General features: G+C 48.3%; 1 protein-coding gene across 2 annotated transcripts in view; it reads left to right on the top strand.

The window, feature by feature from the left end:
• The window catches only part of adamts17 (ADAM metallopeptidase with thrombospondin type 1 motif, 17), an 823,747-nt gene extending 807,955 nt beyond the window's left edge, over window positions 1–15,792 (top strand). Inside the window, exons 22-23 of one of the 2 annotated variants that reach the window (XR_011587458.1) lie at window positions 11,414–11,912; window positions 12,073–15,792. Coding sequence is in view for 1 of the 2 variants with exons in the window: in XM_070858706.1 (XP_070714807.1) it covers window positions 11,414–11,565 (152 nt within the window). In the remaining variant the exon portion in view is untranslated. Of the gene's footprint in view, window positions 1–11,413 lie in introns of both variants that reach the window. The other variant, XM_070858706.1, reaches the window with a different exon arrangement.
• The last annotated feature ends 4,971 nt before the right edge of the window (window positions 15,793–20,763 follow it).

Below are 20,763 nucleotides of genomic sequence, written 5' to 3'. Positions count from 1 at the left end.
CCCACCTGATTTACCCCCACCTGATTTACCCCACCTGATTTAAGCCATCTGATTTGCCCCACCTGATTAACCCCCACCTGATTCACCCCCACCTGATTTACCCCCACCTGATTTCCCCCACCTGATTGACCCCACCTGATTGCCCCCACCTGATTTACCACACCTGATTTAACGCCACCTGATTGACCTCACCTGATTTACCTCACCCGCTTTACGCCACCTGATTTAGCCCAACGTGATTGACCCCTACCTGATTGACCCCCAACTGCTTTACCCCCACCTGATTTACCCCACCTGATTTACCCCCACCTGATTTACCCCACCTGATTTACCCCCACCTCATTTACCCCCACCTGTTTTACCCCCACCTGATTTACCACACCTGATTTACCCCACCTGATTAACCCCCATCTCATTTATCCCCACCTCATTTACCCCACCTGATTTACCCCACCTCATTTACCCCCACCTGTTTTACCCCCACCTGATTTACCACACCTGATTTACCCCACCTGATTTACCCCACCTTATTTACCCCCACCTGTTTTACCCCACCTGATTTACCACACCTGATTTACCCCACCTGATTTACCCCCACCTGATTTACCCCACCTGATTTAACCCATCTGATTTGCCCCACCTGATTAACCCCCACCTGATTCACCCCCACCTGATTTACCCCACCTGATTTACCCCCACCTGATTTACCGCCACCTGATTGACCTCACCTGATTTCCCCCACTTGATATACCCCACTTGATTTACCCCACCTAATTTACCCCACCTGATTTGCCCCCACCTGATTAACCCACACCTGATTGACCTCACCTGATTTACCTCACCCGCTTTACCCCACCTGATTTACCCCCACGTGATTGACCCCCACCTGATTTACCCCCAACTGCTTTACCCCCCACCTGATTTACCCCACCTGATTTACCCCCACCTGATTTACCCCACCTGATTTAGCCCCACCTCATTTCTCCCCACCTCATTTACCCCACCTGATTTACCCCACCTCATTTACCCCACCTGTTTTACCCCCACCTGATTTACCACATCTGATTTACCGACACCTGATTTACCCCCACCTGATTTACCCCCACCTCATTTACCCCACCTGATTTGCCCCAACCTGATTCACTCCCACCTGATTTACCCCATGTGTGATTTACCCCACCTGATTCACCCTACCTGAATAACCCACACCTGATTAACCCACACCTGATTTACCCCCTGTCTGATTTACCCCCACCTGATTTTCCCCCACCTAATTGACCCTCATCTGATTTACCCCACATGATTCACCGCCACCTGATATACCAAAACCTCATTTACCCCCACCTGATTCAGCCCACCTGATTTACCCCCATCTGATTCACCCCACATGATTTACCCCATCTGATTCACCCCACCTGCTTTACCCCTGCTGATTCACCCCACCTGATTTACCCCACCTGATTCACCTTCCACCTGATTTACCCCATGTATGATTTCCCCTACCTGATACACCCCCACATGATTCACCCCCACCTGATTTACCCCATGTATGATTTACCCCTACCTGATTTCCCCCGACCTGATTTATCCCCACCTGATTGACCTTCACCAGATTGACCCCCACCAGATTGACCCCCACCTGATTTGACCCACCTGATTGACCTTCACCTGATTGACCCCCACCTGATTTACCCCATGTTTGATTTACCCCACCTGATTTACACCACCTGATTGACCCCACCTGATTGCCCCCAGCTGATTTACCCCCACTTGATTTACCTCACCTGATTTACCTCACCCGCTTTACCCCACCTGATTTACCCCCACGTGATTGACCTTCACCTGATTTACCCCCACCAGATTTACCCCCAACTGATTTCCCACCCTTGCTTTACCCCCACCTGATTTACCCCACCTGATTTACCCCCACCTGATTTACCCCACCTGATTTACCCCATGTATAATTTACCCCACCTGAGTCACCCCATCTGATACACCCCCACCTGATTTATCCCATGTATTATTTACCCCACCTGATTCACCCCACCTGATTTACCCCACCTGATTTACCCCCACCTGATTTACCCCACCTGATTAACCCCCACCTGATTTACCCCCACCTGATTTACCCTACCTGATTTACCCCACCTGATTTACTCCATCTGATTTACCCCACCTGATTAACCCCACCTGATTTACCCCCACCTGATTTACCCCCACCTGATTTACCCCACCATATTTCCCCCACCTGATTGACCCCACCTGATTGACCCCACCTGATTAACCCACACCTGATTTACCCCCACCTGATTTACCCCACCTGATTTACCCCAACTGCTTCACCCCACCTCATTTACTCCCACCTCATTTACCCCCACCTGATTTACCGACACCTGATTTACCCCCACCTCATTTACCCCACCTGATTTACACCACCAGATTTACCACACTTGATTTACCGACACCTGATTTACCCCATGTATGATTTACCCCCACCTGATTCATCCCACCTGATTTACCCCAGCTGATTTACCCCACCTGATTAACCCACACCTGATTGACCTCACCTGATTTACCTCACCCGCTTTACCCCACCTGATTTACCCCCACGTGATTGACCCCCACCTGATTTACCCCCAACTGCTTTACCCCCACCTGATTTACCCCACCTGATTTACCCCCACCTGATTTACCCCACCTGATTTACCCCCACCTCATTTATCCCCACCTCATTTACCCCACCTGATTTACCCCACCTCATTTACCCCCACCTGTTTTACGCCCACCTGATTTACCACACCTGATTTACCCCACCTGATTAACCTCCACCTCATTTATCCCCACCTCATTTACCTCACCTAATTTACCCCACCTCATTTACACCCACCTGATTTACCACACCTGATTTACCCCACCTGATTTACCCCACCTTATTTACCCCCACCTGTTTTACCCCCACCTGATTTACCACACCTGATTTACATCACCTGATTTACCCCCACCTCATTTACCCCACCTGATTTACCCCACCTCATTTACCCCCACCTGTTTTACCCCCACCTGATTTACCACACCTCATTTACCCCACCTGATTAACCCCCACCTGATTCACCCCCACCTGATTTACCCCACCTGATTTACCCCCACCTGATTGACCGCCACCTGATTGACCTCACCTGATTTACCCCACCTGATTTACCCCACCTGATTTTCTCCACCTGATATACCCCACTTGATTTACCCCACCTGATTTACCCCACCTGATTCACCCCACCTGATTTGCCCCCACCTGATTAACCCCCACCTGATTGACCTCACCTGATTTACCTCACCCGCTTTACCCCACCTGATTTACCCCCACGTGATTGACCTTCACCTGATTTACCCCCACCAGATTGACCCCCACCTGATTTACTCCCAACTGATTTCCCACCCTTGCTTTATCCCCACCTGATTGACCTCACCTGATTTACCCCACCTGATTTACCCCACCTGATTTTCCCCACCTGATTTTCCCCACCTGATATACCCCACTTGATTTACCCCACCTGATTTACCCCACCTGATTCACCCCACCTGATTAACCCCCACCTGATTGACCTCACCTGATTTACCTCACCCGCTTTACCCCACCTGATTTACCCCCACGTGATTGACCTTCACCTGATTTACCCCCACCAGATTGACCCCCACCTGATTTACCCTCAACTGATTTCCCCCCTTTGCTTTACCCCCACCTGATTTACCCCACCTGATTTACCCCATGTATAATTTACCCCACCTGAGTCACCCCATCTGATTCAGCTCACCTGATTCACCCCCACCTGATTTATCCCATGTATTATTTACCCCACATGATTCACCCCACCTGATTTACACCACCTGATTAACCCCACCTGATACCCCCACCTGATTTACCCCACCTGATTTCCCCCCACCTGATTTACCCCACCTGATTAACCCCCACCTGATTTACCCCACCTGATTTACCCCCACCTGATTTACCCCACCTGATTTACCCCATCTGATTTACCCCACCTTATTAACCCCAGCTGATTTACCCCCACCTGATTTACCCCACCTGATTTACCCCCACCTGATTTACCCCACCTGATTTACCCCAGCTGATTTTCCACCACCTGATTTCCCCCACCTGATTTCCCCCACCTGATTGACCCCACCTGATTTACCCCACTTGATTATCCCCCACCTGATTGACCCCACCTGATTTACCCCCACCTGATTTACCCCCACCTGATTGACCCCACCTGATTTACCCCACCTGATTAACCCCCACCTGATTGACCCCACCCGATTTACCCCACCTGATTTACCCCCACCTCATTTACCCCCACCTCATTTAACCCACCCGATTTACCCCACCTGATTTACCCCCACCTGATTTACCCCACCTGATTTACCCCACCTGCTTCACCCCACCTCATTTACCCCACCTCATTTACCCCCACCTGATTTACCCCCACCTGATTTACTCCACCTGATTTACCCCATGTATGATTTACCCCCACCTGATTTACCCCACCACCTGATTTACCCCATGTATGATTTACCCCCGCCTGATTTACCCCCACCTCATTTACCCCCCTGATTTACCCCCACCTGATTTACCCCATGTATGATTTACCCCACCTGATTTACCCCATGTATGTTTCACCCCCATGTCTGATTTACCCCCACCTGATTCACCTCCACCTGATTTACCCCACCTGATTTACCCCCACCTGATTTACCCCATGTATGATTTACCCCACCTGATTTACTGCATGTATGTTTCACCCCCATGTATGATTTACCCCCACCTGATTCACCCCACCTGATTTAGCCACACCTGATTAACCCACACCTGATTTACCCCCTGTCTGATTTACCCCCACTTGATTTTCCCTTCATGAGTCACCCCCACCTGATTTACGCCACCTCATTTACCCCCATCTGATTTACCCCCACCTGATTGACCCCCACCTGATTTACCCCATGAATGATTTACCCCCACCTGATTTACCCCCACCTGATTCGCCCCACCTGATTTACCCCCACCTGATTTACCCCCACCTGATTTACCCCCACCTGATTAACCCCCGCCTGATTTACCCCCACCTGATTTACCCCACCTGATTAACCTCCACCTGATTTACCCCCACTTGATTTACCCCACCTGATTTACCGCCACCTGATTGACCTCACCTGATTTACCTCACCCGCTTTACGCCACCTGATTTACCCCCACGTGATTGACCCCTACCTGATTTACCCCCAACTGCTTTACCCCCACCTGATTTACCCCACCTGATTTACCCCACCTGATTTACCCCCACCTGATTTACCCCACCTGATTTACCCACACCTCATTTACCCCACCTGATTTACCCCACCTCATTTACCCCCACCTGTTTTACCCCCACCTGATTTACCCCGCCTGATTAACCCCCACCTCATTTATCCCCACCTCATTTACCTCACCTGATTTACCCCACCTCATTTACCCCCACCTGATTTACCGCACCTGATTTACCCCACCTGATTTACCCCACCTTATTTACCCCCACCTGTTTTGCCCCCACCTGATTTACCACACCTGATTTACCCCACCTGATTTACCCCCACCTCATTTATCCCCACCTCATTTACCCCACCTGATTTTCCCCACCTCATTTACACCCACCTGTTTTACCCCCACCTGATTTACCACACCTCATTTACCCCACCTGATTAACCCCCACCTGATTTACCCCCACCTGATTTACCCCACCTGATTTAACCCATCTGATTTGCCCCACCTGATTAACCCCCACCTGATTCACCCCCACCTGATTTACCCCACCTGATTAACCCCCACCTGATTGACCGCCACCTGATTGACCTCACCTGATTTACCCCACCTGATTTACCCCACCTGATTTTCCCCACCTGATATACCCCACTTGATTTACCCCACCTGATTTACCCCACCTGATTCACCCCACATGATTTGCCCCCACCTGATTAACCCCCACCTGATTGACCTCACCTGATTTACCTCACCCGCTTTACCCCACCTGATTTACCCCCACGTGATTGACCTTCACCTGATTTACCCCACCTGATTTACCCCAGCTGATTTTCCACCACCTGATTTCCCCCACATGATTTCCCCCACCTGATTGACCCCACCTGATTTATCCCACTTGATTAACCCCCACCTGATTAACCCCCACCTGATTGACCCCACCTGATTTACCCCACCTGATTTACCCCCACCTGATTTACCCCCACCTGATTGACCCCACCTGATTTACCCCACCTGATTAACCCCCACCTGATTGACCCTACCCGATTTACCCCACCTGATTTAGCCCACCTCATTTACCCCCACCTCATTTACCCCACCCGATTTACCCCACCTGATTTACCCCACCTGATTTACCCCACCTGCTTCACCCCACCTGATTTAGCCCACCTCATTTACCCCCACCTGATTTACCCCCACCTGATTTACCGACACCTGATTTACCGACACCTGATTTACCCCATGTATGATTTACCCCATCTGATTCATCCCACTTGATTTACCCCCATCTGATTTACCCCATGTATTATTTACCCCACCTGAGTCACCCCACCTGATTCACCTCACCTGATTCACCACCACCTGATTTACCCCATGTATTATTTACCCCACCTGATTCACCCCACCTGATTTACCCCACCTGATTAACCCCACCTGATTTACCCCACCTGATTTACCCCCACCTGATTTACCCCACCTGATTAACCCCCACCTGATTAACCCCCACCTGAATCACCCCCACCTGATTTACCCCATCTGATTTAACCCATCTGATTTGCCCCACCTGATTAAACCCCACCTGATTCACCCCCACCTGATTTACCCCACCTTATTTACCCCCACGTGATTTACCCCACCTGATTTACCCCAGCTGATTTACCCCACCTGATTAACCCCCACCTGATTTGCCCCCACCTGATTTACCCCACCTGATTTACCCCCACCTGATTTACCCCCACCACCTGATTTATTCCATCTGATTTACACCCACCACCTGATTTACCCCATGTATGATTTACCCCCACCTGATTTACCCCATGTATGATTTACCCCCACCCGATTTACCCCACCACCTGATTTACCCCATGTATGATTTACCTCCACCTGATTTAGCCCACCTGATTTACCCCATGTATGATTTACCCCACCTGATTTACCCCATGTATGTTTCACCCCCATGTCTGATTGACCCCCACCTGATTCACCTCCACCTGATTTACCCCACCTGATTTACCCCATGTATGATTTACCCCACCTGATTTACCCCATGTATGTTTCACACCCATGTATGATTTACCCCCACCTGATTCACCCCACCTGATTTACCCCAACTGATTTACCCCCACCTGATTGACCGTCACCTGATTTACCCCCACCAGATTGACCCCAACCTGATTTACCACCCCTGCTTTACCCCCACCCGATTTACCCCACCTGATTTACCCCCACCTCATTTACCCCCACCTCATTTACCCCACCTGATTTACCCCACCTGATTTACCCCACCTCATTTACTCCCACCTGATTTACCCCCACCTGATTTACCGACACCTGATTTACCCCCACCTCATTTACCCCACCTGATTTACCCCACCAGATTTACCACACCTGATTTGCCGACACCTGATTTACCCCATGTATGATTTACCCCATCTGATTCATCCCACTTGATTTACCCCCACCTGATTTACCCCATGTATTATTTACCCCACCTGAGTCACCCCACCTGATTCACCTCACCTGATTCACCCCCACCTGATTTACCCCATGTATTATTTACCCCACCTGATTCACCCCACCTGATTCACCCCACCTGATTTACCCCACCTGATTTACCCCCACGTGATTTACCCCACCTGATTTACCCCAGCTGATTTACCCCACCTGATTAACCCCCACCTGATTTGCCCCCACCTGATTTACCCCACCTGATTTACCCCCACCTGATTTACCCCCACCACCTGATTTATTCCATCTGATTTACCCCCACCACCTGATTTACCCCATGTATGATTTACCCCCACCTGATTTACCCCATGTATGATTTACCCCCACCCGATTTACCCCACCACCTGATTTACCCCATGTATGATTTACCCCCACCTGATTTAGCCCACCTGATTTACCCCATGTATGATTTACCCCACCTGATTTACCCCATGTCTGATTGACCCCCACCTGATTCACCTCCACCTGATTTACCCCACCTGATTTACCCCATGTATGATTTACCCCACCTGATTTACCCCATGTATGTTTCACACCCATGTATGATTTACCCCCACCTGATTCACCCCACCTGATTTACCCCAACTGATTTACCCCCACCTGATTGACCGTCACCTGATTAACCCCCACCAGATTGACCCCAACCTGATTTACCACCCCTGCTTTACCCCCACCCGATTTACCCCACCTGATTTACCCCCACCTCATTTACCCCCACCTCATTTACCCCACCTGATTTACCCCACCTGATTTACCCCACCTCATTTACTCCCACCTGATTTACACCCACCTGATTTACCGACACCTGATTTACCCCCACCTCATTTACCCCACCTGATTTACCCCACCTCATTTACCCCCACCTGTTTTACCCCCACCTGATTTACCACACCTGATTTACCCCACCTGATTAACCCCCACCTGATTTACCCCCACCTGATTTACCTCACCTGATTTAACCCATCTAATTTGCCCCACCTGATTAACCCCCACCTGATTCACCCCCACCTGATTTACCCCACCTGATTTACCCCCACCTGATTTACCCCACCTGATTTACCCCAGCTGATTTACCACACCTGATTTACCGCCACCTGATTGACCTCACCTGATTTCCCCCACTTGATATACCCCACTTGATTTACCTCACCTAATTTACCCCACCTGATTTGCCCCCACCTGATTAACCCACACTTGATTGACCTCACCTGATTTACCTCACCCGCTTTACCCCACCTGATTTACCCCCACGTGATTGACCCCCACCTGATTTACCCCCAACTGCTTTACCCCCCACCTGATTTACCCCACATGATTTACCCCCACGTGATTTACCCCCACCTGATTTACCCCACCTCATTTACCCCCACCTCATTTATCCCCACCTCATTTACCCCACCTCATTTACCCCACCTCATTTACCCCCACCTGATTTACCAACCTGATTTACCGACACCTGATTTACCCCCACCTGATTTACCCCCACCTCATTGACCCCACCTGATTTGCCCCAACCTGATTCACTCCCACCTGATTTACCTCATGTGTGATTTACCCCACCTGATTCACCCGACCTGATTAACCCACACCTGATTAACCCACACCTGATTTACCCCCTGTCTGATTTACCCCCACCTGATTTTCCCCCACCTAATTGACCCTCATCTGATTTACCCCACATGATTCACCGCCACCTGATTTACCAAAACCTCATTTACCCCCACCTGACTCACCCCACCTGATTTACCCCCTTCTGATTCACCCCACCTGATTTACCCCCACCTGATTTTCCCCATGTATTATTTACCCCACCTGATTCACCCCACCTGATTCACCCCACCTGATTTACCCCCACCTGATTTACCCCCACCTGATTTACCCCACCTGATTTACCCCCACCTGATTAACCCCCGCCTGATTTACCCCCACCTGATTTACCCCCACCTGATTAACCTCCACCTGATTTACCACCACCTGATTTACCCCACCTAATTTACCCCCACCTGATTAACCCCCACCTGATTTACCACACCTGATTTAACGCCACCTGATTGACCTCACCTGATTTACCTCACCCGCTTTACGCCACCTGATTTACCCCCACGTGATTGACCCCTACCTGATTTACCCCCAACTGCTTTACCCCAACCTGATTTACCCCCACCTGATTTACCCCCACCTCATTTATCCCCACCTCATTTACCCCACCTCATTTACACCCACCTGTTTTACCCCCCACCTGATTTACCACACCTGATTTACCCCACCTGATTAACCCCCATCTCATTTATCCCCACCTCATTTACCCCACCTGATTTACCCCACCTCATTTACCCCCACCTGTTTTACCCCCACCTGATTCACCTCCACCTGATTTACCCCACCTGATTTACCCCCACCTGATTTACCCCATGTATGATTTACCCCACCTGATTCACCCCACCTGATTTACCCACACCTGATTATCCCACACCTGATTTACCCCCTGTCTGATTTACCCCCACATGATTTTCCCCACATGATTCACCCCCACCTGATTTACCCCACCTCATTTACCCCCATCTGATTCAGCCCACCTGATTTACCTCACCTAATTTACCCCACCTGATTTACTCCATGTATGATTTACCCCCACCTGATTTACCCCCACCTGATTGACCCCCACCTGATTTACCCCACCACCTGATTTACCCCATGAATAATTTACCCCCACCTGATGTACCCCCACCTGATTTACCCCACCACCTGATTTACCCCACCTGATTTACTCCACCACCTGATTTACCCCCACCTGATTTACCCCCACCTGATTTATCCTACCTGATTTACCCCCACCTGATTTACCCCCACCTGATTTACCCCACCTGATTTACCCCATGAATGATTTACCCCCACCTGATTTACCCCCACCTGATTTACCCCCACCTGATTTACCCCACCACCTGATTTACCCCACCTGATTTACCCCCACCTGATTTACCCCCACCTGATTTACCCCACCACCTGATTTATCCCACCTGATTTACCCCCACCTGATTTACCCCACCACCTGATTTACCCCCACCTGATTTACCCCACCACCTGATTTACCCCCACCTGATTTACCCCCACCTGATTTACCCCCACCTGATTTACCCCACCACCTGATTTACCCCCACCTGATTTACCCCCACCTGATTTACCCCACCTGATTTACTCCATGTATGATTTACCCCCAGTTGATTTCCCGACAACTACCCCCAGCCTGATTTCCCCCCCCCCCACGGCTGCCTGATTTAAGAACTGTCAGATAATCAGGGGGCGGTGGGGTGCAGAATTTCCAAATATGCACATAAAAAATTTGCCAACGTGATACCGGGTTTAAAGGGTTAAGCAGTGGAAATTCGGAACACTTGCTCCCAAAGAGCTGTGGATGGTGGGATCAGCTGAAGCTTTCACGACTGAGATTGACAGCCTTTCACTGGTTGAGGGTATGGAGGGATAGGGAGTAAAGGCGGGTTAAAGGGGTTGAGGGAGCGATCAGCTGTGCTCACGGCTGACCACTTTGGGGAAGTTAATATGTGTATGTTACTGTTGCCCATTGAGAACTTTTTTTAACATCCTGCCTTGCTGTGACAGCGGCCCTGACGTACAAGTGCACGGGGGATCAGTGGACGGTGTACTGCCAAGTGATCCGGGAGAAGAACCTGTGTCAGGACATGCGATGGTACCAGCGCTGCTGCCAGACCTGCAGGGACTTCTACGCAGACAAGTTGCACCACGGAAGCTAGTCGCAGGCTTTACTGCAGCGTGAGCTAATCTAAGAGGAGCTTTACTCCATCTCTCCCCCGAGCAGCATTGCGGGGTGCGTACGGATTCTAAAACTGGAAGAGGACAGTGCTTGGACCTGCTGCGGGCTCCACGCCATACTTACCCACACTCTGCAAAAGATCTCTGCAGCTTTGGACTGTGCTGCGTAAACTGCGGTTACAGCGTCAGAAGCCAAACCAGCGACCTTTGCGAGAACCGTTGCCTGTGAATATTCTACACTTAATCATCACTGTACCACCAGCAGCCGGACCTTAATCAGTGGGAAAATGCTCAAACAGCAGCCTCCATTTTAACTAAACAAAAAAAGGTGTTATAGTCTCTCACTGCATGTTTTTGTGGAGTTAATATTATGGACTTGAACTATTTCCAGCAGAAAGTGAAGGAGCTGGAGAATCATCACTTCAATGCATTGTTCAGGTGGCGATGTGTTCAGAATCTCAATCCACTCTTTGTTTTCACTCCCCTAGTTCTGGAATCCATGAATAATGTAACAGGAAGTCTCGCCATCCAGAGTATCGATCAAATCACTTGCTTCAGGAAAACATTTGCGACTTGATAACTTCATTTATAGCAGCAAGAGTATTTACGGTTTTTAGCAATGCGAAGGCAAGCTTGAATGGTGCTGTTTAACCTTTTCACTACTGTTGCAGGTTTTAGGCTGACCCTCCTGTGATTGTAGCATGAATCCTGTTAGTGATATAATGGGACCACAGGAGGCCGTGACAGACGCTGGCAAAAGACATCTTTGAGCACAGTTTACACTCTGGTGGCGATCGGGGGCAGTGTCACTGCTCGTGGCAACTTGGATTTCTCCCTCCTGGTTAACTCCTAAGCTAACTCTGTTGAGTTTCCCCATCTTTTTGAGCACGTGGGTTGCGCACTGCATTGGGTGTAGAGAGATTGGGCACATTGCTGTACGAGGATGTAATCTTGGAGTGGCACCGATTTTCCACTTTTGTGTTCGAGGCTGCTGCCAATAAGCACATGAGTGGTGCAAGCTAGCCCTACCCCCTGCGTGACCGTCAGTAAAACATTCAATGCCTCTCAGAGAGAATGTCAATTGGAGTACTGGCCCCATCAGAACTGTGGGAGGCAGGAAACCAACCAACATACAATGGCCTGCAAATGTGCCAATCAGGTAGCACTCCAACAACAAGAATTTATATAGCGCCTTTAATGTAGTAAAAAGTCCCAAGACGCTTCACAGGAATATGATAAGACAATATATTTGACACCGAGCCACATAAGGAAAGCTTGGTCAAATGGGCACAGACTGAGGGAAGTGGCCCCCTTGCCATGGCATGATAGTCATGTCAATGTTACCATTTCCCCATTGAGAGGGAATTGTTGGCCTTGACTGCGCTGCTCACTCCTACCCTCCCTGGTGAAGGTTTATGCCCCTGATTCACACCTGAACATCAGTGAGATGTAGAAACTGCCCCAGATGCATTCCATGTGAACGTCACTCTCTGCATATATTTGCGTGGGATACATTGAAGTGATTGTCATTGACAAGCAGACATGTGCTGGTTCAAAGCTTCACTAAGAAGTCCATGTCTTAGACACACCAATACCCTAGCACAGGGATGGACTAGGCTCAGTTTTCCAATATAAGCTCTACTCCCTATTTTGACTGGCCTACAGGGGAGCTTGCCCTGCAGCACGATTTGTTAGGCTTTAAATATCTGAATGCAGAGCAGCGTTTAAAGGGCTGCAGTCCAATATACAAGGGGTAGATACGGTGGGATGGAACAGCTGCCTAGTTATCCACAATGGCACAGGGGAGATATTTGGGAAACACAATTACTCGAGTCAAGGCCCAACCCGGCTCCCTTGTACCCGGTTGGAAATGCGGAAGAAATATCCTGCTCCCAGGAGCAAGGTGAAGGTGAGTGTGCTTCTCTCTTTTGCACACATTTCGAGCAAGGCCCACCTAGCGTGGGACAAACCCAAGTTGGAAACTCACCAATTTTCTGGGAAGTTTCATTTTGAGTGTTGTGCACAACCCAGGAGGCAGGAGACTGAGTCTGTGCCGAGTGCTGGTGTCACACAACCCTGTTTTGATGCCTGGCAGAATGGAGGTGATGCTGCATGGTGATGGTAAGGAAGTTACATAGAACGTACAGTACAGAAGCTGGTCTATGCTGGTGTTTATGCTCCACACGAGCTTCCTCCCATCCTATTTCATCTCACCCTATCAACATATCCTTCTATTCCTTTCTCCCTCATGTGTTTATCCAGCTTCCTCTTAAGTGCATCTGTGCTGTGCGCCTCAACCACTCCCTCTGGTAGTGAGTTCCACATTCTAACTGTAATGTATTTGCTTCATGGGTTCTTTGCTTAAGAATTCATAGCAACACGTTGCTATTAAGCACTAGTTGGTTTATTAGCAAAGGTTTAACAATTACACTACACATTTCCAGTTCATCCACCAGGCTCACAACCACCTGCCTCATCGTGGATCCCACGAACCCAACTGAATGGGGTTTTATTGAGTCTTGTGAACATCACATGACTGGCTAAGCTACTCACGATGCAACAGCTCCACAACTATTTTAAATAGAACTTAAAGCCGAGTGCCCCCTTATTACAGGGACACTAGAACACACAAATTAACAAATAAAACTTTACAGTTAACTTAAACCAATCAAATTAAAATGTTGTTCCCTGTTGAAATGATGCAGCCCAGTCCCTCCGGTGCCCACCTGCTGTGAGCGTACCGGTGAATACTGCGTGCTCCATCTCCAGGCGTGACAGCATCCTCACAGGTGCATACATCACACCACCAATTTCTCCTGAATTCTTTATTGGATTTATTAATGACTAACTTATATTTATGGCCCCTAGCTTTGGACTCTCCTCCTCTGTTTGCTATTACTGAGAACTCTCGCCATAGGTCAGAATGAAAGGAGGCAGAGCTGTTTGTTCCTCAATATTGGCTGACGGTGTCCTTGCAGCCCACAGCACAGTTCCAACACTGCCTCCTTGGTAATTCGGAGCATCTACAAGCAGAGTAACTCTGACAGATCCATGTAGGTGTGCCGCAGCTTGCAAATGTGGGTGTGCAGGCACCAGTGGGCACAAGCTGCTATCAAGTCTCTTACTCCTCTCCCTCCAAAGAATTCCCATTGGGCAATCCCCTTGTGCCATCATGGACATTCCAAAGCCAGCAGAAGTGCCAAGACCTCGGGACAAATTTTCTGAGCAACGAGTGCCTCAGGGAACAAGGAAACAGAAATCAATGAAAAAAGCCTCCAAATACGGCAGTGTGTCTGCTCACAGCCTTCATTAAACACCAGCACACAGCAGCACTCTCGCTGCCCCTACACCTACTGTATACGGCCAGCACAGACTCTGGCAAATTGCACGAGCATCTAAGTGACATTATCAGGATCTCATTTAAATATTGCAGCTGGGTAACTGCTGGACAGAAAACCGGGTCAGAAAATGAAACAGGCCGTTAAACAGTCGGGCATCCAATGGAACGAGTCTCCACCCACAGTTCTGATCACCGTGCACAGTGTAGTGTGAGCCTGTGTGTGAAGCGGGTATTGTGACTCAGTGGGTGATCGGGCAAACTTGGTGCTTCAGCAATCAGCACCGTGCTGGAAGCTACACATGGTCACACTACCACACATACACTCACACTCACAAACACATACACTCACTCACACTCACAAACACACACACTCACACTACCACACAAACTCACACTACCACACTCACACTCACACACAAACACACACACTCACACTACCACACACACACTCACAAATACACACTCACACACAAACTCACACTACCACACACACACTCACACACCACACTCACACACAACACTCACAAACACACACACTCACACTACCACACACACACTCACACACAACACTCACAAACACACAATCACACTCACACACAACACTCACATTACCACACAACACTCACATTATCACACACAACACTCACAAACACACACAATCACACTCACACAACACTCACACTACCACACAAACTCACACTACCACACACACTCACACACAACACTCACACTCACACACAACACTCACACTACCACACACACACACACACCACATACACACACTACCACACACACTCACACTACCACACAAACTCACACACAACACTCACACTACCACACACACACCACATACACACACTACCACACACACTCACACTACCACACAAACTCACACTACCACACTCACACACATACCACACACACACACACACACACACCACATAGTCACACACTCACCACACATGGTCACACTACATAAGGTAAAATGAAAAGGGCACTGAGGGTGGCACATTGGGGGCCTTATCAGGAAGCTACCAGGAGCGGCCAATCACAAACCCAGTAGAGAAGCTGGTAAAGATGCAATAAGATGAATGGGTGAGCAGGTGTCTCATGGGCCCCTGCGCTTCACAACCTGCTGACGTTTCACACGTAGCACAGCCCTGTGAAAACAACACCGGGATCCCTCTCCAGATCTGTGGCTCAACTTAACCACTAAACTCGCCTTTAGCCCCTGTTAAGAGTCAGTAGTGAAAAGGTTATTCTGTTTGTATGTGTGGCACAGCTTGTAAGCCACAAGGTATTTTTTAGTGTTTATTTTAGTGCTGCTATTTTTTCTGCAATCATTACTTGTTTTATTTCCATTTTACACAGTCGGCAATGTACTATTCCAGTTGTACTGTTAAATGTTAGTTGCACAAGTGACTGCCACTATATTCGACATGGTGCTATTCTATTGGAACAATATTCTTTGTCAGAAGGTGCTTGTTATTATGGTAATGTGATACTGAGATATATTCATCATGACTAGCTTTTTATTTACAAAATGACATGTCACGTTGGCAGTCTTGCTAACACACGTACTGTATCGATGACCTACAGTATATTTATAGTCTTCATGAGACAGAAAAAAATGCGGAAAATGCTTGAGAAATTATAACAAGGCTCATGAACCCAGGCAGACAGTCCTCCCATTAGTGGAAGAATATTTTGCGGAACATTTCATATTAAATTTATTTTCATCAAGTAAGAGTCCCCGGTGCTATAGTTGGCTGTCTGAGTTTGATTTTCTGCTCTGCCATTAAGTGGATCCTTTTCTGGGGGAAACATAGGAATTGCTTGATGAAAAAAGACCAAGATCCATTTAGTTCGCCTTCTCCCACAGAAACATAGAAATTTACAGCGCAGAAGGAGGCCATTCCAGCCCATCGAGTCCGCGCCGGCCGACAAAGAGCCACACGGCCCTCGGTCAGCAGCCCTGAAAGTTACATTTAAACCGATGAACAATGGCGGACAGGTAAAGAGCACCCGGCCCAACCAGTCCGCCCCACAGAACTGCGACATTCCATGTATCGCAATATTCTACACTCCACCCCACCCAGAGCCTAGCGATCTCTTGGGAGAGGCAAAAAACCAGATAAAAACCCAGGCCAATTGGTGAAAAAATCTTGGGGAAATTCCTCTCCGACCCGTCCAGGCAGTCGAAACTAGTCCAGAAGATCACCCTGGCCGTATTCGATTCCCTAAAGTACTTACCATCGTATCTGCACCAGCTGACAAGAGGTTACCCAATCTAATCCCAATTACCAGCTCTAGGTCTGTAACCCTGCAGGTTATGGCACTTCAAGTGCCCATCCAGGCACCTTTTAAATGTCGTGAGAGTTTCTGCCTCTACCACCTTTCCAGGCAGTGAGTTCCAGACCCCCACAACCCTCTGCGTGAAGAAGCTTCCCCTCAAATCCCCTCTAAACCTTCCACCAACCAACTTAAAACTATGACCCCTCATATTTGACCCCTCCACTAAGGGAAATAGGCCCTTGCTATCCACTATATCCAGGACTCTCAAAATTTTATACACCTCAATGAGGTCTTCTCTCAGCCTCTGTTCCAATGAGAACAAACCCAGCCTATCCAATCTGTCCTCATAGCTAAGATTCTCCATTCCAGGCAGCATCCGAGTAAATCTCCTCTGCATCCTCTCCAGTGCAAATTTGTCCTTCCTATAATACGGCGACCAGAATTGCACGCAGTATTCCAGTTGTGACCAAATCAGCGCATTATACAATTTAAGCATAACCTCCCTGCTCTTGTATTCTATGCCTTGGCCAATAAAGGCAAGCATTCCATATGCCTTCTTAACCACCTTATCCACCTGGCCTGCTACTTTCAGTGATCTGTGGACAAGCACTCCAAGGTCCCTTTGTTCATCTACACTTCTAAGTGGCCTACCGTTTAATGTGTATACTCTTTCCTTATTAGCCCTCCGCAAGTAATCACCTCACACTTCTCTGAATTAAATTCCATTTGCCACTGTTCTGCCCACCTGACCAGTAAATTGATATCCTCCTGCAGCCCATGACTTTCCTCTTCATTATCAACCACACAGCCAATTTTAGTGTCATCTGCAAACTTCTTAATCATACTCCCTATATTCAAATCTAGATCATTGATGTATACCACAAAAAGCAAGGGACCCAGTACTGAGCCCTGCGGAACCCCACTGGAAACATCCAGTCACAAAAATATCCATTAGCCATTACCCTTTGCTTCCTACCTCTTAGCCAATTTTGGATCCAACTTGCCACTTTGCCCTGGATCCCATGGGCTTTTACCTTCATGACCAGTCTGCCATGTGGGACCTTATCAAAAGCCTTGCTAAAGTCCATATATACTACATCGTATGCACTACCCTCATCGACCCTCCTGGTTACTGCCTCGAAAAATTCAATCAGGTTAGTCAAATACGATCTTCCCTTAACAAATCTGTGCTGACTGTCCCTAATTAATCCTTGCCTTTCTAAATGTAGATTTATCCTGTCCTTTTGGATTTTATCCAATAATTTTCCCACCACTGAGGTTAGGCTGACAGGCCTGTAATTACTCAGCCTATCCCTTTCTCCCTTCTTAAACAAGGGTACTACATTAGCAGTCCTCAGGCACCATGCCCAGATCCAAAGAGGACTGGAAAATGATGTTCAAGGCCTCTACTATTTCCTCTTTTACTTCGCTCAACAGCCTGGGATGCATTTCATCTGGACCTGGGAAGTTATCCACTTTCAAAGCTGCTAAACCCCTTAATACTTCCTCTCTCACTGTGTTTATTTCATACAGAAATTCACACACCTCCTCGCTAACAGTATCTGCATTACCCCTTTCCTTTGTGAAAAAGACGCAAAGTATTCGTTCAGAACCCTACCAACATCTTCCGCCTCCACACACAGATTACCCTCATGCTCACCAACAGGCCCTACCCTTTCTTTAGTTATCCTCTTACTCTTAATATATTTATAGAACATCTTTGTTCCTTGATTTTACTTGCCAAGAATTTTTCATAATCTCTTAGCATTCCTAATATCCTTTTTAATTTCACCTCTGAACTTTCTGTTTTCTTCTAAAGATTCTATAGTATTTAGCTGTTGGAATATGACATAAGCGTCCCATTTTTTTCTTTATCTTTCCCCGTAAGTCCCTAGACATCCAGGGGGCTCTAGAATTATTTTTTCCAGCCTTTTTCTTTAAGGCTACATGTTTGGCCTGAGCCTTCCGGATCTCCTCCTTGAATGCCTCCCACTGTAACGACACTGATTTACCCACAAGTAGCTGTTTCCAGTTCACTATAGCCAAATCACTCCTTAACTTCACAAAATTAGCTTTTCCCCAATTCGGAAATTTTATTCCTGGTCTATCCTTGTCCTTATTCATAACCCACTTGAATCTGACTGAATTATGGTCAATGGCACCCAAGTGCTCTCCCACTAATACCCCTTCAACCTGCCCAGCTTCATTCCCCAAAATTAAATCCAAGACCACCCCCTCTCGTGTTGGGCTTGTTATATACTGACTAAAAAAGTTCCCTTGAATGCATTTTAGGAATTCTGCACCCTCTATACCCTTCACATTAAATTTGTCCTAATCAATATTAGGATAGTTGAAATCCCCTACTATTACTGCCCTATGTTTTTTGGACTTCACAGCAATTTGCTGACATATTTGCTCCTCTATCTCCCTCCCAGCTGTGTGATCGCCCCTTTTTTATTTTTCAGTTCGACCCATATGGCCTCATTTGATGATCGCTTTAACATATCATCCCTCCTCACCGCTGTAATAGTTTCTTTAATCAGTACCACGACGCCCCCCACTCCTTTTTACCCCCCTCTTTGACCTGTCTAAAAATCCTGTAGCCAGGAATATTGATCTGCCAAACCTACCCCTCTTTCAGCCATGTCTCTGTAATGGCTGTAATGTCATACTCCCAAGTGTCTACCTGTGCTCTCAGCTCATCCGCCTTGTTCGTATTGACATATATCCCATTTAGCACAGGAAGACCTTCTTGATTACTACTTACTAACCCTTGTTTCTTCCGTCTTACAGATTCACTTTCTCCATTCTTGCTTTCCAATTTCAGCTTTACTTCCCTATTGAATTTGTTCTCAGGTTCCCATCCCCCTGCCAAGCTAGTTTAAACTCTCCCCAACGACATTAGCAAATCTCCCCATGAGGATATTGGTCCCGGCGCTGTTGAGGTGCAACCCATCTGGTTTGTACAGGTCCCATCTCCCCCAGAAGCGGTCCCAATGCCTCAAGAATTTAAAGCCCTCCCTCCTACACCAACTCTCCAGCCACACGTTCATCCTCTCTTACATTCTCTTCTTATGCTCATTAGCACGTGGCACCGGTAGTAACCAGGAGATTACGACCTTTGAGGTCCTACCCTTGAATTTTTCTCCTAGCTCCCTAAATTCTACCTGCAGGACCTCATCCCTCTTTCTACCTATGTCATTGGTCCCGATATGGACCACGACCTCTGGTTGTTTACCCTCTCCCCCCAGAATGCCCTGCGTTCGCTTTGTGACATTCCTGACCCTGGCACCAGGGAGGCACCATACCATCCTGGAGTCATGACTACGGCTGCAGAAACGCCTCTCTATTCCCCTAACTATTGAATCTCCTATCACTAAAACTCTTTTATTCTTTGTCCCTCCCCCCCTGTGCAGGTGAGCCCTGTGGGGCCTTGGACTTGGCTCTGGCTGCACTCCCCAGAGGCACCATTGCCCTCACCGGTGCTCGGAAGAGAATATCGGTTGGAAAGCGAGATGGATTCAGGGGGGTACTCCTGCACTAC

This window comes from Pristiophorus japonicus, chromosome 17 (assembly GCF_044704955.1).
Source record: "Pristiophorus japonicus isolate sPriJap1 chromosome 17, sPriJap1.hap1, whole genome shotgun sequence".
NCBI lineage: Eukaryota > Metazoa > Chordata > Chondrichthyes > Pristiophoridae > Pristiophorus > Pristiophorus japonicus.
This window is presented reverse-complemented; position numbering and strand designations above follow the sequence as displayed.